The sequence below is a fragment of the Canis aureus genome, chromosome X (assembly GCF_053574225.1).
Source record: "Canis aureus isolate CA01 chromosome X, VMU_Caureus_v.1.0, whole genome shotgun sequence".
In the NCBI taxonomy this organism is placed as follows: Eukaryota; Metazoa; Chordata; class Mammalia; order Carnivora; family Canidae; genus Canis; species Canis aureus.
The window spans coordinates 38,379,311-38,405,581 of NC_135649.1; the positions used below are offsets into that span (position 1 = coordinate 38,379,311).

General features: G+C 40.5%; 2 protein-coding genes across 2 annotated transcripts in view; one reads left to right on the forward strand and one right to left on the reverse strand.

The window, feature by feature from the left end:
* Positions 1 to 9,322, forward strand: part of LHFPL1 (LHFPL tetraspan subfamily member 1) — a 45,424-nt gene extending 36,102 nt beyond the window's left edge. The window contains exon 3 of the mRNA XM_077887816.1: positions 8,362 to 9,322. Within this exon, the coding sequence (XP_077743942.1) occupies positions 8,362 to 8,543 (182 nt within the window). The 3' untranslated portion in view covers positions 8,544 to 9,322. The remainder of the gene's footprint in view (positions 1 to 8,361) is intronic.
* Positions 1 to 26,271, reverse strand: part of RTL4 (retrotransposon Gag like 4) — a 498,694-nt gene that overhangs the window by 5,565 nt on the left and 466,858 nt on the right. The window lies entirely within an intron of this gene.

Consider the following 26,271-nt stretch of genomic DNA (forward strand, 5'->3'; position numbering starts at 1 on the left):
CTTCTTCCAAACCCTTGCTGCCTGCTTAATACAAAATGCAAGTCCCCATGGCAAAAATATGTTGAATAAGCAAATAGCAACCCTATCCTTCCCCTCCCCCCACCATACACACCAAACAACAATTTGGGAGGTGGGTTGCAGCCCTGGTTTCATAAGCTCAGATGGTGCTACAGTGATGAGAGGAGCAGCTGATTTTCCTGAGCTGGGTCTGCTCTGGAAAAAAACTCCATCTTTATTAAGAAGAGGTCTGTTGAAGAGCTCAACCTCTCCACTCTGTCCCTAGGTACCAGATTCTCTAGTGTTCTAATCTTATACTAAGGTTTTCTAAGCAAACTCTCCCTGCCTTTCTTTTCTTCTTCTTCCACCTACTCCATTGACTCTCCCTTAGATTCTTTCTTCTGTAGATCTCTCTCTAGTTCTTCTTCTTTCCCTCCATAGAATTCCAAAGGAATCTGAGGTATCTCTCTGTAGCTGAGGTAACTGCTCTCAGGGCCAGTGCAGGCAGCCTGGTTTGAAATGATGAAGGCTGTGAAGGCCCCTCAGGTGGCTCCTAGACAGACATCTCTGCATATCTGTTCCATCTACTCTGGAAGGTGAAGTTGAGGGCAATATTCTGGTTCCCACTGCAGATCCTCCTCCATCCTTGGGGTCACTTCTTCCTTTATTTTGCCTCTGAGGCCAGAGCAATGTCTCTCAAGTGCCCTGATTATTGGAGTATATAAGATGATAAAACAATATTAGTATTGTTCTTTTTGCATTCTACCTGAACTACCTCCCCAAATCCTGACGACATGAGTTCCTAGAATTTGGATGTCATCTTTGTATAGGAATATAGTCTACAGTCCACACCCCAAAGCTGTTTACATTGTTAAACAGCTTTATCCTTCTTGCCCTACCCCAAAGCTCCAAGCTACTTCACAGTCCTCATCCCCTCCACCAGCCTCTTTCTTACTACATATCCAGGGCTCCTGACCTCTGATCCTGGGTCACAGCATGCCTTTTCCTAGAGTATTAGCTCCTAGAATTAGACTTTTGGTAACACTTTCATCAAATCAAAATGTCATATTATCCGAAAATTCCATTTAATCTAGGCTAGTCAGTGTTGGAAGTGTTAGTGGTCATTATGTACTTGCTACATCCTTGCTTCTCTGTCTCTTCCTCCAAACTTTCAGGGGCCTAGACTTCTATCAGATGATTTTCTAAAAAGGAATACTTGAAAAACCCAAAAGACAGACTTACTTCATTTATTTTATTTTTATTTTATTTTTTTACTTCATTTTTTAAATGAGGACTTTAATAAAGCAATTTCAGATTCATAGCAAACTTGAGGGGAAGGTGCAGAGATTTCCCATATGCCCCCTGCCCCTACACATGCATAGCCTCTCCCTTTATCAACATCCTCCACCAGAGTGGTATACTTCTCACAACTGATCAGCATACATTGACACACCATAGTCACCCAAAGACCATAACTTTATGGTTCACTCTTGGTGTTGTACATTCTATACATTTGCACAAATATATATTGACATGTATCCACCATTATACTATCATACGGAGTATTTGCACTCCCCTATCAACTATCCATGCCCTGCCTTTTCATCTTTCCCCAGACCTACCAACTCATGGCAACCATTGATCCTTTTACCATCTCCATAGTTTTTTCCTTTTTCAGATGTTATATAGTTTGAATCCTACAGTATGTAGCTTTTTCAGTTTGGCTTTTCACTTAATAATATATATTTAAGTTTCCTCCACGTTTTTGATGGCTTGATAGCTCACTTCTTTTTTTTATTTTAAAGATTTTATTTTTTTATTCATGAGAGACACACACAGAGAGGCAGAGACATTGGCAGAGGGAGAAGCAGGCTCCCTGTGGGGAGCCCAGTGTGGGACTCAATCCTAGGACCCTGGGATCAAGCCCTGAGCAGAAGGCAGATGCTCAACCGCTGAGCTGCCTAGGCATCTCGATAGCTCACTTCTTTTTAGTGTTCAATAATATTCCATTGTCGGGATCCCTGGGTGGCGCAGCGGTTTGGTGCCTGCCTTTGGCCCAGGGCGTGATCCTGGAGACCCGGGATCGAATCCCACGTTGGGCTCCCGGCATGGAGCCTGCTTCTCCCTCTGCCTGTGTCTCTGCCTCTCTCTCTCTCTCTCTCTGTGACTATCATAAATAAATAAAAATTTATTTAAAAAAAATAATATTCCATTGTCTGGATGTACCAGTGTAAATTTATCCATTCACCTATTGAAGGATATCCTGGTTGCCTCTGAGTTTTGGCAATTATGAATAAAATTGCTATAAACATTCTAGTGCAGGTTTTTGTGTGGACATAAGTTTTCAACTGCTTTGGATATATACTAAAGAACATGATTTCTAGATCATACGGTATAATTATCTTTAGTTTTATAAGAATTTGTCAAACTGTCTTCCAAAGTGGGTTTACTCTCCTATGCCTTTTCCCTCTTTCTCCAAGCAGGACTCCTTTCTTTAGATTAGTTCTCCAGCTTGTTGGGTTTTAAGCTGGCACTCTGAGCATGGCCTCTGCAAAGAGAGCCTCTCTGTTAGACTCTTTCCTACTCTGATTCCCAATTCTGATACCCATGCCAATACTAGACCCCACCAAAAGCATCAGCCAGTGGCTAACTCCTCCCAGTAGTTCATAATGATCGATTTACAGTTGGCCAGACACCATGTCCCTAAGGACATAGGACTGGGGCTCTATGGAGAGGGGGGTCACTTTAAGTAGCAGCCAGTGACAATTTGTTCTCTAAACAGCAGAGATGTAATAATATAACTTAATGCTGAATCAAAGAAAATAAAGTCAAACTCCAAACCAATTTGATTTGCAACTTGGAATAAAAGCAATGTGTCTTGATTTAAATGTCAGGCCCACTGCTGAGTGATGATTTAATAACTTTTATGAGGGATCTTGTCACAGCAAATTCAACACTGGAATAGAATGACTCACAGATAGAGTGTTAGAAATTATACAGAAGAGCAAAAAAGGAACAAGCTTCTCTCAGGGATCCTCTAGAAACTTTGCATAAAGCTAATTTGCAGTTAGGACCTCTTTTCTCTCCCTATCCTACCACCCAATCTTTCTCTTCACAGATACCTATGTATGTATGTAGAGACAATCCCCAGCTGTGGTGTCAGCTCACTGTATTATTTTCTGAGGACATGAAGAACAATTCTAGCATGGAGGCTTAGAATTGGTAGAGTCAATCTGAAAGGTGAGGCAGCAGTGAGCCTGGCTATTTCTGAAAGGGACCTCAAGAACTCATCTAGTCTTTATTGCTCTGTCTTTAGGCAGGCACTTAACTACTTTCTCCAATTTTAAGAGTGAGAGAGCTGAAATCCTATGGGGTTAAGAGATTTCTTCAGACTCCTGTCTCCTGATTCCCAGGGAATCAGTGCTTCCTCCTGAATACCTTGTGAGATCTCTCTCCTTAACCTTCCCCAGCTTCCCTGGGCTAGCATACTAGAATTCTCAAAGCTAACCATGCTCCAGTTCCAGTCAGCTTCCCAGGTCAGTAGGAAACCATGCACAGCTGTTTTTAAGGAAGAAGATTCCATTCTGCTGGCCTAATTTTCAGTCATCAAGATTCATTTTGGAGGTAATTCAAAGTGTAAATATTTGATGTTTACCTAGATGAGGGTTGCTTGACCTCAAAAATACTGACATTTTTTGCCAGATCATTTTTTGTTGTGGGAAGCTATTTTATGTATTGTTGGATGTGTACCAGCATCCCTGTCCTCTGGTTCAGTGGTCTCTTCCTAGAGTATACAACTGCCTCCAATCCCTTTTATACAGAGATTGTAGGTTAATCTTCCCAAACTATACTTCTAACTCAGTTATTCTTAATGGAAAGCAATTCACTCCACCCCTGCTTCCAGGAATACTTGACAATGTCTGCTGATATTTTTGGTTTCCATAACTCAGAGGGGAGGGATAAGGGGCAGGCATCTAGTAGGTAGAGGCCAGGGTGCTACAATACACAACACAACCCTCCCCACCCCACCACACCTCACCTCACCTCACTCCAATACAACAAAGGTTTTTTGGGGGGCCAAAATATCTATAGTGCCAAGGTTGAGAAACCGTGTTTTATCATGTCATCCTCTGATCAGAAAATTTCCATGATTCCCCATTGCTCATGAGAAAGATGCCAGATTTCATGGCTCCTCCTGGTCTAGAGTCAGCTTATTATTTGCCAACTACAGCTCTTTTTCTGAAGCAACTCTGAATGGAGTACTGTTTCTGAAACATGTGGTCAACTTTCTCACTTATATAACTTTGCTCACACCAACCACTCCCACTGCCTAGAATGCCTACTTCCCACTGCTAAAGTCAAGTTGAAATGCTATCTTCCCTGCAAAACCATTATCTGAGCCTGAATTCTCCCAGACACAAATAATTCTTCTTTTCTTAGATGTTCCTATAGTATTTCCATCATATGTCTCTTAAAGCATTTATCATGTTCATAGCAAAATGGAAATTTTAGGTTGGAAGGGGCTTTTAAAAATCTGTCTGGCAGAATTTGCTTCACTTAAAGCAAAGGAAATTGAGACACAGAAAGCTGAAGTGATTAGTTGAAGGCATACTTTCCCATAAATCTTAGACCACAGTAACTTGTATCCTTGGCTCCACTCTCCTGGCATGGTTAAAATAGATGACCATGGACTTTCAGTGTTGGCATTCACATCTGAACTCTGACACTTGTAAGTTGACAGAGTAACTTGTCTCTCTGAGACTCTGTCTTCTCATCTGTTAATGATAATAATTGTGGCTGTCATGAGAATCAAATAGGATGGTGTATCCAAAGTGTCTGGCACATAATATGTTCTTAACAAATGTTCGTTAGATGAATAATCAATGATGCTTCAGAGAGTAGGATTTAGGAATTGGTGATGGTCCATGGACTTCACTAAAGAGTGATTGGAGGTGAAGGGTGATAGTTCATTGTCACTGCTCCTTATTTTGCACCCTTCCATAGAAAACACAAATTCCTTTATAGGCTATTGGACCAATGTCCAAGCTTTCTGTGAAGTAGGTGAATATTGACAGCAGCTCTCAACTTGAATATATAGTTCTTGAAAGGTTTGCTTTTCCCCCCTCCTTTTGCAATGCTACTGATATAACCTCTCTATTTCCTCAGGCAGATAACAGGTAGGGTTGTTGGGAGAAGGTTGGATAGAAGATCTACTTACTCTATTTCTCCTGGGCAACCTACATGGAGCAGCTTAGAGTTAAGGTGCTGTTCAGTGGCCTAACAGGAGTCTCTGTGAAAGGCAAGTCTGAGTGCATTTGTTGTGGCAAGGGGAGCACTTTGGTGCTGGCTCCTGTGATACCTGGCTCTGACCTGACTGTAATAAGGTTAATCAAGTCCTGTTAGCTAGCTTTTCACTCTGGAGCTGCCCACTCTGTCAGGTTTCTTCCTGCCTAGGGCTTTGGGGGAATCGCATGCTATGCATTTATTCCTTTCATTTACAGAAACAACTCTTTTCCTGATCCCAGGGTGCATGTATATAATAAAAATATCCCTGCTACTCTCATGGAGGGATGACCTGACAAGCAACTCAAGAAAGAATGAGACTTCTGATGCCTTGTCTAGACTACATTGGGAGCATGCCAGAGAAGAGGAAGTTGGGTCCACCCCAGAGCTGGCTCCTGTCTACTCTACCATGTAAGCACAGGAGATTTTGGTTAGAGGGATTATGAGAGAAGCTCAGGTGAACCTATTACAAATTAATTTAGATTCCTCCTCTTTAGGGCTTACAGGTCAAGGGTCCTGGAAGAGAAAAATGGCTTTCGGGGGATGAGGAAACCAGTAGACGGCAGAGTACCAGATTGATAGTAGAGACTTTGGTCTGGATCCCTGCTTCTACCTCCCTGCTTCTGAGAGAGTTCCCAGGCCTGTCAACTAAGCCTCACATTCCTGTCTGTGAAATGGGCACAATAAAACCTGCAGCCTTCCCTAAGGATGGCTGAAGTTGAAGGTTTGCCCATCTAGAATTTTCACCTTGTGAAACTCAAAGCATTGTGTAAAACCTCCTACTTTTAGTGAGTATGTGTGTATTCTAAGGGGAGGTGTGACAAGGTAGGGGGAGGGTACAAATTTATTGGCTGCTTCCTCAATATGATATTCATCAGTGGACTCTTCTCAGAGTCCCAGCTTTATTGTTCATATTGAGGCCACTTTGTAGATAGTTGGATTATTTTTTCTAAGAAGGGTTCTCTGTCTAAGGATTGCATTGTTTCCATATCTACTATAGTCTGGCTCTCACTAGTATTTTTTGTACAGGGCCATCGGACTTCAAGAAGTTATATGACTGCCACCATCTATTGGTAGAGTACTATCTCTGCTAAAGAACTAAAATTGTCACATTGGCCATGGCAAGGGATAAGGGATTCACTCATTCATTCAAGTATAGAAGGAAGTATACACAATGCTAATGAAGACCTCTGATGAAGGAATTTGACTTAGGGAAGTCAGGGAAGGCTTTGCTAAGGATTTATGATTGGGCTAAGCTTTGACGAATGACTGAACATTGACTAGGCAGAGAGTGGTGGGAAGTATTTGTTTTTATGTGCACATGCAGTAAGCATTGTAGGCAATGGAATATGCATAGGCCTTATGGTAGTAAGGACTGTAGCACATTCCAGGAACAAATAGAATAGTACTATAGCTGGTTTTATAAGTTTAATAAAAAATTTAAGCCATAGGTTTGGATGTTGAGGATTAAAAATTCAAGTGTATCCATCTTTGGAGTATTGTTAGGCTAAAATATATATAATGATCACCCACTGTTAACAGAGCATGGGAGGCATTATCAAGAAAGATACAAATACATCTGCACTGTTGAGCCAACAATCTGGAAGAGGGTAAAAGGCAGATGAAAAATATATGATATGTAAATTTTCCTCTTAATTTGTCAAACAGTACACCCACGTAAGGGATGCATGAACAAACTCTTGGAGGGTTACCTGGTTGAGGTGACTTGAGCCCACTGGCGTCAATGTGGGAAAGCTTCCTGAAAGTACTGGATAGTGTTCTGAGAAAGATATGAATTGGTGAATAAGAGGAAAGAAGCTGTTTCTGGCAGGAAAGAGAGTATGAATAATAATTTGGTGGTGGTAGGAACACTATTTCTGAGATAAGAAATTGAGGATAAATTAGGCTGGCCTGAACGGAGGAACAAAGGAGTCTAACTTGGGGCCATCTTATACTCTTTATATGACATGCCAACTAGTCAATTAAAGGAAGGAAAATTAAGGTTCCTGAACACCATGTGAACAGAAACAATTGGTTATTAGGAAGTAAATTGTCAACATCAGTCTTGACATCTCCAACTGACTGTAGTCAGGAGTAGCTTTCTGCAAGACTGTGAAGTAGGTGAAGGTCACTGCCTACCTCTTTTCTTGGGGCCCCTCTGCAATTTTCCATTACTGGCATCTACTCCAATTTCTGGAGTCTTGTTTGCTTAAGCACTTGATTTTAACAATTCATTGTTACTCTGTTCCCTTATAAATTAATGGCTCTCCTTCTTTCTTTGGGCATTGACATTTTTGGATGGAATATTCTCTGAGAAAACACAAATATTTCAAAGGACAGAATCTACCTATGATAGAAAGGCAGGTGGTGGAGTGGATATTTTTGAGCAGGTGACCTTTCCTATTACCCTTCAAAATGAAACTACCACCTTACAAGCTCTGCCTTGATTCCAATGCGTATTTTTTCCCTGGAGATGCTGAAAGGGGTAGGTTAAGATAAAGGCATGTAACAAGGGGCAAGGGATTTTTATTTTTGTGCCTGTCAAATCTCCTGATGATGCAGAAAAAAAATGGTTCTTTGGAAATAGACCCTGTACTGCATTACATCTGTGTGGTGAAAAATATAGAGCTTTAGAGTAGAGATTTGCCAGGGTTTATATCCTGACTCTACTGCTGTGTGATCTTTCACAATTGCCTTAACCTGTGCCTCAGGTTACCTCATCCTACATAAAACAGAGATAATAAAGAGTGCCTATTTCATATAGTTACTGTAATGATCAATGGGATGTATGTCTAAGGAGTTTTGCATAGTTCTTGACACTTGATCAAGTTGTTCTTATCATCAACTTCATTAGCAGTACCACCACCACTACCACCCACACCACCCTCAGGTTCCTACTGCAACAAAATAACATTTTATAACTTCTTACTAAAGCAAATACCAGCCATTAGCAAAAAAGGAAAAGAAGAAACAAGAAGCCCAGTTGCACTCAGTTTCATAGTTTCACATTAATCCTAACACCCCAAGGAGAATGTCTGAGAAGACAACCCAATCCTCATGTCTCTGTCCCTATTTCTACAGGTACCTGTCGGCTTGGCTGGGCCTATTACTGTGCTGGAGGTGGAGCAGCTGCAGCCATGTTGATCTGTACCTGGCTTTCTTGCTTTGCTGGAAGAAACCCCAAGCCTGTCATGTTGGCAGAGAGTATCATGAGGAACACCAATTCTTATGCCATGGAGCTTGACCACTGCCTCAAACCTTGAGTTTTGGCAGAAGATTGGAGAGGGTGGGAAAGAGAAAGGAAGAGAGCCTTGAAAAGAGGCCAGTAATGTGGCCTCCTGTTTGCATGCTTTTTAACTCACCATTCATTTCCACCTTCCCATAAGCCAGTAGGTCAGTGGCTATTTACAAAATTCATCAAGAACAATGATTCTCTTAAATGTTTACCTAGCTGGTGAGTACCCACTAGCCCTCAAGTCCCACAGTGCTCCTTTATGCAAAATAAGGAGAAGATCCTCACCTGAAAGGTAACTTCACAATCAGGCAGATCTTCAGAGTTCTACAGCTCCTGTCTATCACTTAAAGGTTGTGTAGGAACACATGTGCAGGGAAGGACCAGGAGATGAACAGGGCTGGTTCCTACACTCCATGTATATGGCCCTCCCCCTGGTATTTATTGCCATATCCAAACGTCTATGGAATGCTACTGTTCAAATTTTTGCAACCTTCTCAGGACTATACCTTAACTCTTCCTATTTTCTCTTGCTTCTTTTCCTTTCCAGTTGTGGGGAAGCCTATGGAGAAGGTGACTCACAATGGGGAAAACACTAATCAAGGATAGTTGCATAGAATCTAAAACCCCTTCCTCATTATGCTTTAGAATATTCATAAGAGTTCATTTTGTGTTCTGACTGGGTGACTGGCATCAAAATAGTGGCAAGTATTCCCTAATCCCTTATAGATACAGAAATGGCGTTCATCCAGTGTTCTGAGCAGAGACTAGCATTTGCTGTACACTCAATAAACATGAATTCACAATGATGATGACAAAGATGTTTCTGCTGGCACCTTATTAAAATTTCTATTAGAGTTCATTTTTATTGACTAGGAAATTCACAGTAGCCTTTTGTCCCTATAGTCATTCCTTGCATGATATAAGTTTCTCTTTCTGTTTCTAAGATTGCTCATCAAATGCCTTTCCCTCCATCATACTAGGAGTGAATTAGACATGAAAGAGCACAGCTCTGATTTCAACTAGGGCTGATATATTTTTAGGGCTGGCCTCCATCCCATCGGTGCTCAAAGCTGACAGACAATGTAGAAGAACTTGGTGTCTCCCAGGGACAGAATTTGTCTCCCCCTCCCCTATTAATTCAGGCCAGCTCTATTGTTCTTTAACAATTGCTTTAGGGATTAGGGAGAGCCTGTGACTCAAAAGGCCAGCTCATCTGTTTCTATTCTTAATCACTCCAAAGTGGTTTAGGTACAGCCCTACCTGGAAGGGGAGAACTAGCAAAAATTGGCCTTATTAGTTACATGCCATTTCAAGGGTCAGGGTCCTGATATTGACCTTATGTAGGTAAGTGAATTCAAGTATATACTTCATTCATGAGCTCATTCATTCATCTAGTCACTCATTCAGAACATATCTCTTGAGTATCCTACTGTATGCCATACTTTGTGCTAAGTGCTATGGATAAAAGGAAGAAACAGTTTCTCACCCTAAAAGAGATAGTGGTGGGCATCGACAGACATGTAGATAAATGATTGCCAGTGTGTTGCATGGAGTCTAAGTGCTAGTAAGTGAAGTAGAGGGGGCTAAGGGATCATGTAGAGAGGCTATTAAATCAACTTGAGGCGAGGGGGTTCATGAGAAAACTTCATAGGAAGGATGATGCCTAAGATAAGTCTGAGAGCTGAGTAGGGACAGTTAGTCAGCAAAAGCAAGAGGGTACTAGACAAAGGAGCAGGAAAACCAGGAGCATGGAGACATGAAAGAATATGGAACCATTATGAAAGCAATGAATAAGGTTATACAAAGTGAGTTGGCCAAAAATGAAGCTGAAAAGGGAGATACTGCTCAGATTCCACGAGGCTTTCTACCCCAGGACAGGGAGTTTGGATTTTATCCTAAAGGAGCACCATTGGAAGGGAAGTGACATGAACATATTTATGTTTTCTCAAAGATCAGTTTGACAAAAGTAAAGAGAATGAAAGAGAATAGGGAGAAACTAGAGATGTTTTGGTAATCCAGGTGTAAAAGGAACCAGTCCTGATTAAGGTGGTAACTGTGGGGCTTGAGCAAATGGATGAATGTGAAAAAAGATATTTAGGAATTAGGACCCACAGCACTTAGTCTAATGGATACATGTAGGTGAGGGCAAGTGAAAGTTTGCAGATGACCACTTTGGGATATGGTGGTTCCTATCACCCAGGGGGGAATACTAGAGGAATAACTGATGATTGAATTGGTGTCAAGAATTATCTTCCTCATGGAACTGGATTAAGTATTTAAGGTAAGGGAGTTGCACATGCCTCATTGGAAAGGAAGCAGTGTAATTTGGTTTGCAATTATAAGAAAGATGACTAAGAAGATGACTAAGAACAGGTAAAACAAAATGGAATCAGCTCAACCTCATTTTTATTAGGTAGATAAAATAATGCAACTTGAACTTAGGAAACTCCATGATATGGAGAATATGTCAAGCATTTGAGAAAAGGCAGACCACTCTCCTTAGAAAAGACAGATCAGGTGATCTCTCTTCTCAGGATAGGGAACCTTCTGGAATTCTGTGGGATGGAATTTGTGGAAGTGGTATATATCTTTAAGCCAGGGTCTTGGCAGAAAATAGATGGCATACTCAGTAAGGTCTACTTAGCCAAGATGAGCTTAATGCAGGGGGGACCATTTATTTTATTTTATTTTTTAAAAAGATTTTATTTATTTATTCATGAGAGACACAGAGAGAGAGGCAGGCATAGACATAGGCAGAGGGAGAAGCAGGCTCCATACAGGGAGCCAGATGTGGGACTCGATCCCGGGACCATGGGATCACGCCCTGAGCTGAAGGCAGATGCTCAACCGCTGAGCCACCCAGCCATCCTGATGGGGGACCATTTATGGTGGAATATGTAGGATTAAAGGACCTGCTGGTGCTAGTGAGACATAGAGATACTATGAACAGTGAGGAGCTGTTATTACCCCTAGGACTTAAAGGACAAGGGGAAGAAACTGTTGGAACCCAGCAAGAGCTATTCTGGTGCAAGAGGGGAGCTGCCTGATAAGAGCTGCGACTTGAGGTAGCATAATGTGGACTCTGCTTAAATGCAACATAGCTGGTGGGACGAGGGGAGAGGGGCATAAAATCTCACTCTCTTGACACTCTGATCTCCTGCCAGTGCCCACCATTAGTGAGACCTAGCCAGATGCCAGCTAGCAAAGAACCCTGTTGCTACAATCTGTTGAGGTCAACTTTGGTACAGAACATGGCAAATAATAAGAGCACAGAATGGACTTTGGGGGTGGGAGGAGCAAATGGAAAATAACAGCTCAGTGAGTGTACTTGGCCCTTGACACTATCATTCCCTTATACATTGCTCTTCAGGAACCCTGTGCTTTTTAGAGTTCAGGAAGCCTACATGGTCCAGACACTCGAACACACTGGGAAGTAGTTACACCCTAAAGAGGAGACTGAGCAGGAAGGAATTAATTCCAAAGAACCATTTTAAATGACTGTCACCTTGTATAAAGTACTAGCTAGTTGGAATGCTTCCTCTCCTTTTCTAGGGGAAGGGGATAGTATTTAAAAGGGATTTTTTTTTCCTTTGAGGAAACCAGACCTTCAGTGGCTTATAGTGAAAGAGGGATTCAACCCCTTGTTCAATTTGAATTTAAATTCCTTTCTGCCTGTGTCTGTTTTCTTTGCTGACAAGGCTTATTTTTGCATATGTCTGACTAGCCTGTTTTTGTCCCCTGTGGCCTGGAGTAGACTCTTGAAAGCTAAGCTTACCTCCTCTGGCTACTGTTGAACAGAGAGGAAGGAGAGATCATGGGTCAGGTGGAGGTCCAAATGAATCAAATGAGGACCTTAGAGACTGTGATTTGTCCCATGCCTTGCTGGCTGCCATGCTTCCCACCTGTGTACACAGATGGAGTGATGTACCACAGGTTCTTTACTGGAAACACTTATATCTTTTGGCAGGAGGTGGTGACAGGTAGGATGCTATTCATCTGGACAAGCTCACAATCCACTGATTATTTCACAAGAGCCCATTCAGCGGGACATTCTTTTAGGAAAGAATGCCATAGTGGCAGTAATTGCTCAATTAACATACTTTGATGTCTGTATGGTTATAGTTTCTACATCTTGGTATACTGCAAGTGTTTAGTCACTCAGGTATGTCTTAGTCAATGTCTTCTCCCTAAAGTCCCTCATTATCCCTGCTCCCAGGGGAGTAGCTCCCTCCATTCACTTGTAGCGACTGGGGATTCCAGGCACTGGGATCCTACTTTGCCAAGATGGAAAGGAAACAAAGGAAACAAAGATGGAAAGGCTCTGACCTCTGGAAAAGGGGTTTTGGCTTCTGTAAGAATTGGTGGCAATATAAGTTTTTTGTTGGATGAGAGGAAACCCTGGGTAGATGAGGGGATAAGGAAGCTGCGGAGAAGCACAGGCTTTATAAACCGTCAAACACGGTGCACTAAGAGGGATGGCCTGGCCCCTTCAAAATGTGATAAAGACTTTCTTCAGTCTGGCTTTCACTTTTGGTAGAAGTACTAATGTGGAGAAACTGCAGGATGGTATTTGGTCCCAAGGCAGCCTGTTGGTGGGGGAAAAAGAAAAAGAAGTTTCAAGAAAATAGGGAATGCATTTTGTAAAAGACGGAAGGCATTGCACCTGGTGGTTTAAGGGGAAAGGTGTGCTGTTTCTAGAACACACAATCAATCTCTTACCAGGCCCAGTAAAGCTTTCTCAGCAGACAGGAAGCATGGCCCTTTCAAGGAGTCATCTCCACTCCATGTCCTTGGTTTAAAAGCATTTCCTGAGCTTCAGATATTTATTACTGGCCTCTCTTTCAGATGTAGAGATAAGTATTTTCATTTTCAATTTTCATTTTGTCTACTTATGAGTTTAGGCTCTCCCAGTGTTGATCTCTTCTCTGAATGCATCAAACCCCCACTGAGTTCTCAAAGCTAACAGCAAAATAAACAGTTGCTATGTGTGCACACAAACGATTTAGATTTTCATTATACAGAGCTGCTGATATGTTAAGAGGTAGCAGTAGGGGGAGACAAAATGCTTGGTTTTGACTGCAGCACTGTATCCTGTTCCTTCCGCCCTCTCTAGAAAGGAGGCCCCAAAGAACAGTACTTGGGAAAGGGGGGCATTGAGGCCAGCTGGCATCCATGAGGACAGCCCACAATGTTGTCTCTTTTTCATGTAGTGCGTCTACTTCCTGGAGAGATGGTGGCAACTACAGAAAGGAAACAAAGCTGCTAGAAAGGTCAAGGGGAATAAAAGAGGGGTAAAGAGGTAAATATTGGAATCATTCCAGAGATATGTTGCCTCTTCCCACTGTGACCTATTAGAATCTCATTTGGGGAATTTTGGGCTTCTTTCCATGATATCTCTTTGTATCTTCTGAGCTAAAATACTGACCCCTAGGTAACATGGTAGAGTGAAGACTGTCAAGGCTTTGGAGTTCAGGCAGATGGGGTTTGACTCTCAGCCTAAACATTTCCAAGCTGTGTCTCCCTGCGAAAGTTACTTAACTTCTCTTTGTTTACTAAGCTTTCTAAGACAGCATCTCCTATTCGCTGTTGGCCTTCACATTCCCCAGGAGCTATGGTAGGCATTTACCATTCAGCAGCTCCATACCTTTCACTTCAAACTGATTATTCTAACAGTGATTTGGAATTCTGGTTCACATTAGAGTCCTCTGAGAAGCTTTGATAAAAGTTTGATGCCTAGGTCCCACCCCAGTTTAACTGAGTCAGAATCTCTGGGGGCCACTAGACCGTCCCATCCCATTTTCATTATTGATATCATCTCCTGGCCTCCTACTCATCTTTCATTCATTGAGTACTTCAGCACGTGGCCTACTTCTTGTCAGCCATCCTTTTGGAAATTTCAACATTCATGTGAACTTCTGTGTCAACTTCTTGGCCTCCAAGTTCTTTGGCTTCCTTACCTCCAATTATATTTTCTTCCAACTAATCTCTGCTGCTCACACTCTTGAAATTAGCAAGAAACACACCATCACCTAAATCTTGATTCTAAGCCTCCCATTCCTGACCAACACCTCTTAACTTTTCAGTTCATGTTCTTAATATCTCCATTCTATCAACTCTTTGATCCCATCCTACTTACTCAATCTAGGGTCCATAGTTCATCAATGTAATCATCTCTTGAATAAATGTTCCACTCTTTTGCTCTTGTCATATATTTGTCCCATAATACATTTAAATTTAATAATATACACGGTCTGTGCTTGTACCAATTTCCCAACCATTGAGAGAGGAAAACAATAACTGTTCTTGCACCTTTTCTCTGTCGACACCCACTCCCTCGATGAGTTCATCTACTCTCATGGCTTTAAATATCCCTACTTTTGCTACTCAAAATGTGAGCTATAGTTCAAAAACATAGGATTGCATTAGAAATTTAGGATCTTGGGCTCCACCCCAGACCCACTGAATCATAATCTGCATTTTAGCTAGATTCCCAGGTGCATTAAAGTTTGAAAAGCAATGATCTATACCAGTGATTCTTGGCTCTGATTGCAAACTGAAATTAGGTGGAGAGTTAAAACTCTGCTATTGCCAAGGCCAACTTTCAGAGAATCTTATTTAAGTGGTCCAAGATGGGGCCTGTACATGTATAGATTTTGTAAGTCACTATGTGATTTTAATGTGCAACCATGATTAAAAACACTGACTTAAATATTGATAGCTCCCAAATTAGTATCTTCTGGGTCAAACTTCTCCCATGAATTCCAAGCTCATAAGTCCAACTACATACTCCACATATCTACTTTTATGTCTAATAGGCTTTACAAATCATACATATCCACAACCAAGAGCCAAACCTTCCTCCCTAAACCTGCTTTCTATAATTATCCCAATCTTAGTAAGTAAATGGCACCATACTTATTTGGTTATTCCCCTACCTCTTTTGATGGCCCTTCTCATTCTTTTCTGGCTCTTCTGCCTCCTCTCAAGATGCAGAATCTCCCCAGCTGATCTTATATATATGATGATGATTTAAACATGATTAGGTTGCTCAAGTCTAACCTATGCAAAGAAAATTACTAGTTTCCTTTTTCCCCTCTCTAACCATTACTCCTGCCAAAAATTTGAAAGTTAATCTCTGATTCCTTTTCTTCCCTTGGTCCCTACTTCCAATACATGTGCAGGTTCTATCAATTGTATGTACAAAATACATTCCTTATCTGTTTATTTCTCTTATCTTTACTGGTACCATCCTAAGACATTACTGAAAGTATTAGCAACTTGGCACTAAAAAGGGGATATCCTAACCTGATAACAGATATCAAGCCTTCAACAAATATCATACTAAATGGTGAATTCTAGAAATATTCTTATTTAAGTAAGGAAAAAGTCATTGAAAAATATTTCAGTCCACAACAACAACCAAAAATATAAGGTACTTAAGACTAAAACGAAAGATGTAGAGGAAGTTACAAAACATTGCTAAAGGGCATGGGAAAAGACTGAAAGGAGAGATAAATGCATTTCATGAATTAAAAAAACTTGATACTTCAATGTGTCACTTCTCTCTAAATGAATCCATAAATTCCATGCGGTTCCAATAAATATTCCATCTGTTATTTTTTTTCTTAGTGTAACTTTACTTGCTGATTTTCACATTTGGATTCATATATCAAGACTTCATGCAAAGCTATAATGATTGATAAGGGTAAAATTGACACAGGGATCAACAAATAGACTGATGCAACAGAATATAGGATTGCTATAGACTGAATTGTGTCCCTCCAAATTCATATGTTGAAGCTCTGACAGTGTGATAGTATTTGGAGATGGACCTTTGGGAGGTAATTAGGTTTTGATGAGGTCATGAGGATAGGACTCTTATAAGTGCCCTTACAAGGAAAGATACCAGAGAGTTTGCTCTCCCTTTCTCTCTCTCCATCATGTGAGAGCACATCATGTTCCCTGAGACTACCCCTCAGTATCATCTTCAGAGTGAAAATTCATGGAGAAAAGCTTCCCCAGCTGGTATACAAACCAGGGGAGCAAGAGAAGCAAGCTTGTTGTTGTAGACTTGATACACAGCAAAACTGAAAGGTACAGTGTTGTTCATGTATAAATATAACATGACACACACATTATATAAATACATATGCATATATATCTATATGCATATACATATCACCAAGTTTTATATATATGTAATATGTGTATATGTGTAATAAAAACAGGAATAATAAGCACTAAATTTAAGAGAGTGGTTATTTCTCAGGATAAGAATAAGGAAGTCTTATTTTCTTATATTCTGCTTCATTTTCCCTCATAGCATGTGTTTGTTTATTGTTTTCCTCTCCCTCCCACTAAAATGTAAATTCCATAAAAGCAACCAACTTTTCTTACTTGTTGACTGCTGTGATCCAAGCATCCAGTACATTGCCTAGTACACAACAGGAACTCAATAAACACTTGTTGAATAAAATAGAGTGGTTTACACATCCATAAGCAGGGATAATACTGTTGGCCAGGGTTATACTGAGGGTTAAAGTAGCATAGGTCTGTGAACATGCATAGTGTTGAGCTTATCATCTAGGTACTCAGTTACATCAGTCTCCTTTTTTGTTCTATTCTGGATTTACAGTTTCTCTGTCAAACTATCTCAATAATGTATGGAACACTCAAGGTTTGGTTTCACTTCTTCTTAGCTGTACAATCTTAAGTTTTTAACCACTCCATGTCTTAGTTTCCTGATCTATAGACTAGGGACAGTAATACCCACCTCATAGGTTGGTTGAGAGTATTAAATGATATAAAGACATTAAGCACTTAGCACAGGACATGACACATAATAAATGTTCAATAAATATTTACTGTTTTACTACTACTACTACTACTACTACTACTACTACTACCACCACCACCACCACCTCTACTACAAAATAGGCAGTTGTTTGTGTGGTATAAGTTCAAGAATATTTGGAAGGTTGTGGTGTTTTTTTGTTTGTTTGTTTGTTTTTTTACTAAAATAATATCTTCTACACCAGCCAGACACTTATATATTAAATTTCACCATTATTCTTTTGGTTTATGTCTGGTCCATTCCAGTTGCCTCTTATAAACTTCATTGGAAATATATTGTCAACAGTTTTGCATCATTAGTTTTGTGTAATATCTTGTTTTCCTCCATTCCTGGGAAGATGGGGAACATGAGGGCCTGAGTACAAGCTTGGGAAGAGAAGTGAAGGGACACATTCCAAAAGCAACCTTGGCTTACTTGCCTTCCTTTTTAAGGATGGTCCTGTTCAAAATTGTTTCTAGTCATCATTCTCTTTTTCAGCAGGAAGCAATTCTCTAGCATCTGTTACTTACAATGTGGGTGAGAGATGGGAAACCTGTGAGACATCTTCTTCTGTTAGGGTTTCCAAGTGTTCCATGTCTGGAGACTATTGCTAGCTGTTTTATGTCCCAACATCTTTTTAAATGTTGTAGATCTACCATGAGAAACCAACCCAAACTCACTACATAGGTGCTATCAGGCTGACTTCTTCCTGGGCTTGTGAATATTATCCTTAGTTCTTCTGATTATAAGGCTACATTATTTTGCTCATATCTTATTTCATGGACATGTGCTAGGACTCTTTGAAGTGAATTCTGGAATAATTATAATTGGTGAGTCAGTCGGAGAAGGACAAACATTATATGTTCTCATTCATTTGGGGAATATAAATAATAGTGAAAGGGAATAGAAGGGAAGGGAGAAGAAATGGGTAGGAAATATCAGAAAGGGAAACATAACATAAAGACTCCTAACTCTGGGAAACGAACTAGGGGTGGTGGAAGGGGAAGAGGGTGGGGGGTGGGGGTGAATGGGTGATGGGCACTGAGGGGCGCACTTGACAGGATGAACACTGGGTGTTATTCTGTGTGTTGGGAAATTGAACACCAATAAAAAATAAATTTATTATAAAAAAAAGAACACCGGAGAAAGGGAAAAAAATTATAATTGGTGTACAAATATGTGTAAAGGTTTGTGCAAATACCTATACTTGGTTGACCTCTTTTAAAAAACAATCTTATTAAAGTATAAACATTACAAGATTCACCTATTTTAAGTATACAATTCATCTATCCTTAGTACATTTATAGAGTTCTGCAACCATCACCACAATCCAGTTTTAGAACATGTATGGTTGACTTTTGAATGTATTCCTTGTACCATAACTTATTTTTCATTTTTTAAAAGATTTTATTTATTTATTCATGAGAGACATAGAGAGAGTGACAGAGACATAGGCAGAGAGAGAAGCCCTGCAGGGAGCCCAATACTGGACTTGATCCCAGGACCCTGGATACTACACTTGATCTTAGTCAAAAGGCTGAGAAGCAATGATCCCAGGACCACAGGATCATGACCTGAGCCAAAGGCAGATGCTTTAACACTGAGCCACCCAGGTGCCCTTCACTTAGTATTCTTGATGGGAATCCTAGAGAACACCTAAACTTTATCTATATAGCTGTATGGAATAGGTACCTTCCAACAAAGTGGTACAAAACAAGTTTCCGTAGAATTAATATAATTCTGAATGACCATAAGCTTTTATACTACTCATACAAGTAAAGTGTATTTAGTAACATGTGTGGGAAAAATATGGAAATCATGCAGAAGACTGATTTGGATATTCTTTTGAGGCCAGGATTGCATAGGACTAGTAACCACTAATTGCTACAAAAGACAAATAAAAATTCCAGTATCTCAACACAGCAAAATTTATTTCACCAGGTCTAATTCAAGTTGGTGGGGATTTTCCTCCAAGCAGTGACTCAGGAATTCATGTTCCACCCATTTTGTGATATCAACACCTGAACACATAGCTTCCAAGATCATAGGAAGAGAAAAGAAATATGAAAAAGAAACACTAACTCTTAGTCCCTTGTACCTAGAAATAGTACATATGACTTCTGTTTAGAGTCCATTGGTCAGTGTTAGCTACATGGCCCCAACCTGACTGGAAGGAAGTTTAGGAAAATAGGTTAACACTTAGATTAATTATGTGATCAAGCTTCAGTGCTTTTTTTCTCCTCCTTCTGCCCCTTCTTCAAGTCCTCAGAATGACTAATATTTCACAATCTTCTGATTCCACATTTTTTGCTTTTAGAAATTAGATTCACTCTTGGTCATTTAAAATGTGTCTACAATCTACTTCCAGCTAGATTGTAATATTATGTTCACCAAGCGGTGACATAAGTGAACATACTGGTCTTCAGCCTGCAAAAACCTCCTCTAAAATCGTCAGTTCTGTACAACAAACTGTTTTACTTTATCAATTTGTTGAGATTCTTTGTAAAGTTCATACATCTGTACCAATAAATATCCATGTTTTTATGAATCTTTTTTTTTTAATTTTTATTTATTTATGATAGTTACACACACAGAGAGAGAGAGAGAGAGAGGCAGAGACATAGGCAGAAGGAGAAGCAGGCTCCATGCACCGGAAGCCCGACATGGGATTCGATCCTGGGTCTCCAAGATCACGCCCTGGGCCAAAGGCAGGCGCTAAACCGCTGCGCCACCCAGGGATCCCTGTTTTTATGAATCTTTAATCATTTCTAGTTTTATTGAGATTTGATTGACAAATACATTTTGTATAAATTTAGATACTACAACATTTTAAGGTGTATAATGTGATGATTTAATACACATATACATTATGAAATTATTACCATTATCAAGTTAATTAACACATCCATCACTTCACATTATTACCGTTGTGTGTGTGTGTGTATGTGTGAGTTTGAGTGTATTTAAGAATCTTTAGATTGAAAAAAAAAAGAATCTTTAGATTTCATCGATTACTTAACCAGCTCAATGAATCACCAATGATTTTGGTCACTGATTATCCTTATTTGGTGTTTATGGTAAATGTCACCAAGGGGTGTCTTTCCCTGTCTTCTAATTTCCTTTTCCTCAATCCTTGTCATATTTAATAACATTGTAAAATGATGTACTCAAGGTCAAGAGCCTAGAAACGAAAGCTGCCAAAAAGGCCAGGAGACATGGGATCCAGTCCTGGCTCCTGCTGCAATTAACTATATGACTTTGGATGAGCTTCTTAACCTCTCTGAGTTGTCTTCCTTATCTGAAAAAAAAATTATAAGATCTGCCAATGATAAATGAGTGGTCAGGGTGACCTCCAAAAAGCAGCCTTGTGGTTGCTGTAGCTAGCTAATTTTCCCTACTTGCATTCTAGGGCTTTTTCCTTCTCTGAGAGCCTTACTCCTGGGGTCCCAATCTCTCCCTCAATTTTTGTGGTGTTTCTCTTCAATTTTTTTATATATTTTTTTTATTGGAGTTCAATTTGCCAACATGTAGCATAACACCCAGGGCCCATCCCATCAAGTGCCTCCCTCAGTGCCCGTCACACATTCACCCCAACCCCCCGCCCACCTCCCTTTCCAGCACCCCTTGTTCATTTCCCAGAGTTAGGTGTCTCCAATTATTATAGATTGAAATATAAATTGTGTTTTTATAGTTTTTGTTTCATTAAATGTCCTTATATTTCTATACTCCCCGTATATTGCCACATCTCAGTCCCAGCTCCCTCACTCCCCCAAAATGCAGTGTTTTTTTGACCGAACTTTATACATTTCATCTCTCTTTTCTAGGTCAGACGTGCCCTCATTATTTATACAAAATCCTGACTCAGTAGCATTCCAGGATCTAGAACTAAACTCCAAACTCTTTGGCATACAACCTAGGAAAAAAATGACCTTTCTCATTGTTATGCAAGCTTTCCCTCTCTCTGACACTACATTTCCACACAGATCTCTAAGCTCTTTCACACTTCTGCTCTAGAAGCCAGGACTAGCACATTTCCACACCATACTTTAGATCTGAGTCAGCGGTAATGTAGGACATTAACTCATTAACAACAAAATTGTCTTTTCTTACTCTAAACTGTTGCCAGACTAAGGTTTTTCAATTAGCAAATTGGGAGAGGGAGTGGTTTTTCTCCCCCCCCCCCCTTTTTTTGCATAGCCATTCAGTTACAGCTCAAAGGAATCCATGTAAATATACATGACATATATCTATATGATAGGTATAGAGCAAACTCAGATACAGGGTGGAGGTATATATGAAGACCATCCTCTATAATTTATCTTTTCCTGGTTGCTCTAGAAGGAAAAAGGCTAGAATCTTCATACATCTTAAGTTTCAAGAACTTTTATTATTTGTATGGCTGAAATACTGCTATTCAAATATATTTATTTTTCATACCTATTTGGTTCTGAAGAACAATGCACATCTCTTTCTTTCTGTAAATCATAGCAATGCATGAACATTAACCCTCTACTCAATCTGATTCCCAGCTGCATCACTAACTGAAATGTATCCTGCTTTCATCTCTTCACTCATGCACTATCAATTTGTAATTTAGACTATCAGATGTGACAGCAGTCAGAAACCCATTTGATTTCTAAATGATAAAACAAACATGAACATTCAGATAAATTGAAATATTTTAAAAATCAGCAACTCAAAGACAATTAGGGTTCCACTATGAAATATAAATGGCTATCCTCCACCGCTATACACTATTGAGCCATTTTTGTAAAAATGGAAACCATTTTTTGGTCAACCATGAGGGAGAATTATTTCACAAAATGATATTCTGCCACAACTATAAATTCAGTCACTCTTTGTGGTAGAAACCCAATGATTACACTGGTATCTGAAATGATGGGATTAGTAGGTTCTGTTTTATTTCCAGAACCATGACAAGAAAAGGAGAGGTTTGGGAAGATTCTGAGTATTGCTAGCTCTTGGATGTGTATTGATTTATGGGCTCACAGCTCTGCAAACTTGTGCGTGGGGAAGAAGGAGGGGTAAAGAGTGTATGTGGGTGCACACACATAAACAAGTGTCCTTTTATTACTGTGGTAGGAAGAATTCTAAAAATACATTCCCCCTTCCTGACCAGGTTGCATTCCCTAATATGATGATTACTGCTATGATTACATTATGTTATAGGACACAGTTGACCTTTAGAGAGTAAGATTATCCCAGAGGGCCTAATCTAACCACACGAGCCCTTAAAGACAGGAAATACTTTCTGGCTGGTGGCAGGAAGAAAATGGAGAAGGGGAAGTCATATTCAAAGCATGAGAAGGATGTGAAGTGCTATTGCAGATTAAAATATGGAGGGGACCATGTGAGAAAAAAATACAAGCAGCCACTGGGAGCAGAGCATGTGCCTGGCTATAGCCAGCAAGAGGTCCCCAGACTTTAGTCCTATAACTGTAAGGAACTGAATTCTGCCACAACCATAGGAGCTTGGAAGAGAGTCCTAGGTTTCCAGATGAGAGTGCAACTGGAACTTATTTTCAGCTGACAACTTATTTTCAGGCTTAGAAGCCCTTAAAGAGAAATTCCAGTCACATTATGCTATACTTTTGGCCTATAGAACTATGAACTAGTAACTATGACTTATTTTAAGCCGCAAAGTTCATGGTAATTTGTTAGGCAGCAATAAAAACTAATACATTACTGAATTAATCTTGCCTCAGGACTGTGGAGCTCCTGAAGGCATGGATCATGTCATGTCTATGGAAAAGGCACACTATTCCTAACGTAGTCTTCTGTCCAGTGCATACTCCAGAATTGTTAGCTGGTGACAAATAAGCTCACTGGGCCAGGTGCAATTGCTCAATGTGCTCATTGCACTTGGAGTGTCATTGAGCTGCTTCTTTGGTTCACTGCTACTATTAAGCTGCTGGCTGGAAAACAAGGGCAAGAGAGCCAAGGGGTTCAGCTTAGGTTCTCTCTTCCTGTACAACAGATAGCAAGGGTCCCTCAGGCACACACGAGTTTAACAGCAATACTGTGTGGTCTTAAATAAGCAAGGCTGGGCTCCCTCCGGGACCAGGGCGATGATATCAAGGATAAAAATAAACCACTAGGCACTTGCTGCCCTCGTTCTTGGGCTGATGAGCTAGATGATGAAGTTGCACTTTTAACATGATCATGAGAATGGAAAAGGGCTCACTCCTCCTTCAGTTCTCATTAGAGTCTTTGTCCAGGGAGAGACTATATTTACAGGTGCTTTGCAAAATGTAGCTTCCTTCCTGTTCTCAGCGGGGAGGGCAGTAGTGGCCACTGCAATGTTGGCTTGCTTTCCCTTCTGCCTCCATCTCTTCCTTTTCTTCCTCCTTTCTTCTCTTCCCCTGCCCCCAATTTCTGATTTCATTTTCTTCCTATTGAGCTGTTTGGTTGCGAGAGTGAGAGCCCCAGAGCAGCTGCAGAAAAAACCTCAGCCTCTCAGAGTGAGATAAATGCCCTTTATTCTTTTTTTTTATGCCCTTTATTCTTATTTGAGTTTCTCACTGTCTAGAGTGTAAGGATAGAAAATAGAACAGTCTAACAGAAGCAGAGAGCAAGACCTTTTCCATGGTGTTTGGAAAAGACTAAAATAGGGGGCAGAAAGGAGGATGAGGTGACCCTGTTCCTGTTCCTTGGTAGTTACTCAGTCAACATTTCTGGAGTGCAATGACATTTACTGTCATTTCATGTCATGTCACTAAATAGGGTACAATGCGGTTTCAGTACAAGTGTCCACTATGTGCCCGGACATTTGCTGTCTGTTCTAGGTCTCTAAAAGAAACATAAGATTTGGTTCCTGCCTTTAAGAACTAATAATGTTGCCAAGGAGCAAATAATCCATTTATCAAAAAGACAAGGAGTCCTAGGATCATGCAGAAGAAGTGAGGGGACAGGGTGTTGTGGGAATGGAGGAGAGGAGTGGAAGGAATGTGACTTAATAAAAGCAACAGTCATGGTTTTCGAGGTACGGAGAAAGGTTCTTTGCAGCATGTGGTTAGGAAGGATGATGGAAATATAATTTTATGGATGCAGGATGAGGTAAGGATGAACAGTCTTGTGCCCAGTTGTCACAGAGTTTTCATATTGTTCTGAAGTGAACTGTGTCCCCCTAATATTCATCTGTTAAGGCCTTGACTCCCAATGTAACTATATTTGGAGAAGGACCTTTAGAGAGGTGATTAAGGATAAATGAGGTCATAAGGGTGGGAAGCTAACCCAAAAGGACTAGTACCCTTATAATAACAAGAAGAGACACGAATGGTGTGTACACAGAGGAAAGGACATGTAAGGACTCAGAAAGATGGCGGCTAAGGAGAGAAGCATCAGGAGAAGCCAATTCTGCTGACACCTTGATCTTGGACTTATAGCCTCCAGATGTATAAGAAAATAAATTTATATTGTTTAAGCCACCTAGTTTGTGGCATTTTGTGATGGTAACCCTAGCATCTAGGTAACCTAGATTAACTCACATGTGAAGGAAGGTTGTTCTTAAGCTTCAAGCCCTGGTTCTCAATGTTCGATGAAGGTCATCCTAAATTCATTTACTTTCATGGTGAAAGGTTTACACGTGCTAAGAGCGGTGGGTGCATCAGCACTGAAGGATACATGCAAGTTCTGGCACCACTTTCAGCTGGATGACCTTTTTTTGTAGGGGCATTTTTGTCTCTTTGATGAATTAGGAAATCAATAAGAATAACTTGCTAATGCATGGATATAAAGTTCAAGGTGAGGATCACAATAACCTTGGCATATTTTTCAAAACACTAATGTTCCACTGCTTTGCTTCCTGTTCCTATTGAGGGTTCCCAGTTTTCATATTACACGCCATTTCAAGTCAGTAAGATCTGCAGTCTTGTGAACCCATATATCTCTACTTCTTGCTCTTGATAAGACTTCTAGTTCACAAGGAATCAGCACATTCTGCCTTTTGGATGGGTAAAGTCAAGAACATAATCCATCCCATGGTACCACCATTAGGTGCTAGGTGAGAAGAAAATGCCTCTTCTGAGGTCAAAGTTGAGAATGAGTAATGAACCAGGAGAGTGGTGAATAAGGGCTCTTGGTTCTCTCAGCTATCAGATTGCTCAATAGGTGAGTCTCAATTTAGGACCTACTAATGCCTTCTTGTGTTCACTCTTAGAAAAGGTGCCCCTGAAAAAAAAGAAAGAAAAAAAAAGAAAAGGTGCCCCCGGCTTTGGAGGAGGTGTGTGGAGTACTGTGATTTCTCATTGTCAGAGAGGATTCCCCCATCTTAGCTCCCTCTGCTTTTTATTAACTAGGCATATATTAGTTATAATTGTCAATTCATACAGCCTGAATACAGATCTGTTCATAGATATTGGGAGCCTGGGTATAAGAATGGGATTTTGAGCTCATGGACACAGACTTCCTGGTTCTCCCCTGCCGCTAAACCTAGTTACTTCTCCCAATCTATTTTTGACTTCTACTATGCAAATGCACACATCACCCACCTGAACTGGAGAGGCCAAGAACCCCTTGAAGCCCATACTAGAAATTCTGAGTACATCTGAGTAAGTGGCAGAATGATTGAGCATCTCTTCCTTTGGCTTTGATGAACCTCTAACCCAGGCAAGACTTTTATTTCTGTTGTCAATGTTATTTTAGGGCTTAGGAAGTCTTGTCTACCTGATTCTTCAGCCAATCATAGGCAATGGTAAAGAGAGGGCTGGCAGGCAACAAGGTCCACTGGGGACAGTGCAGGTTATTTTGAGCTTATCTTATTCTTAGCCAACAGCCTGGGGCGTTGGTGTCTGCACATGATTCAGTTTTGCCTGGTGGTGGTGGCAGCAGGACACTTTGCTTCAGGTGCTTAGCATTCAATATTGCAGAAATGAATTATGGGAAAAGCAGTTTCCTGATGGCA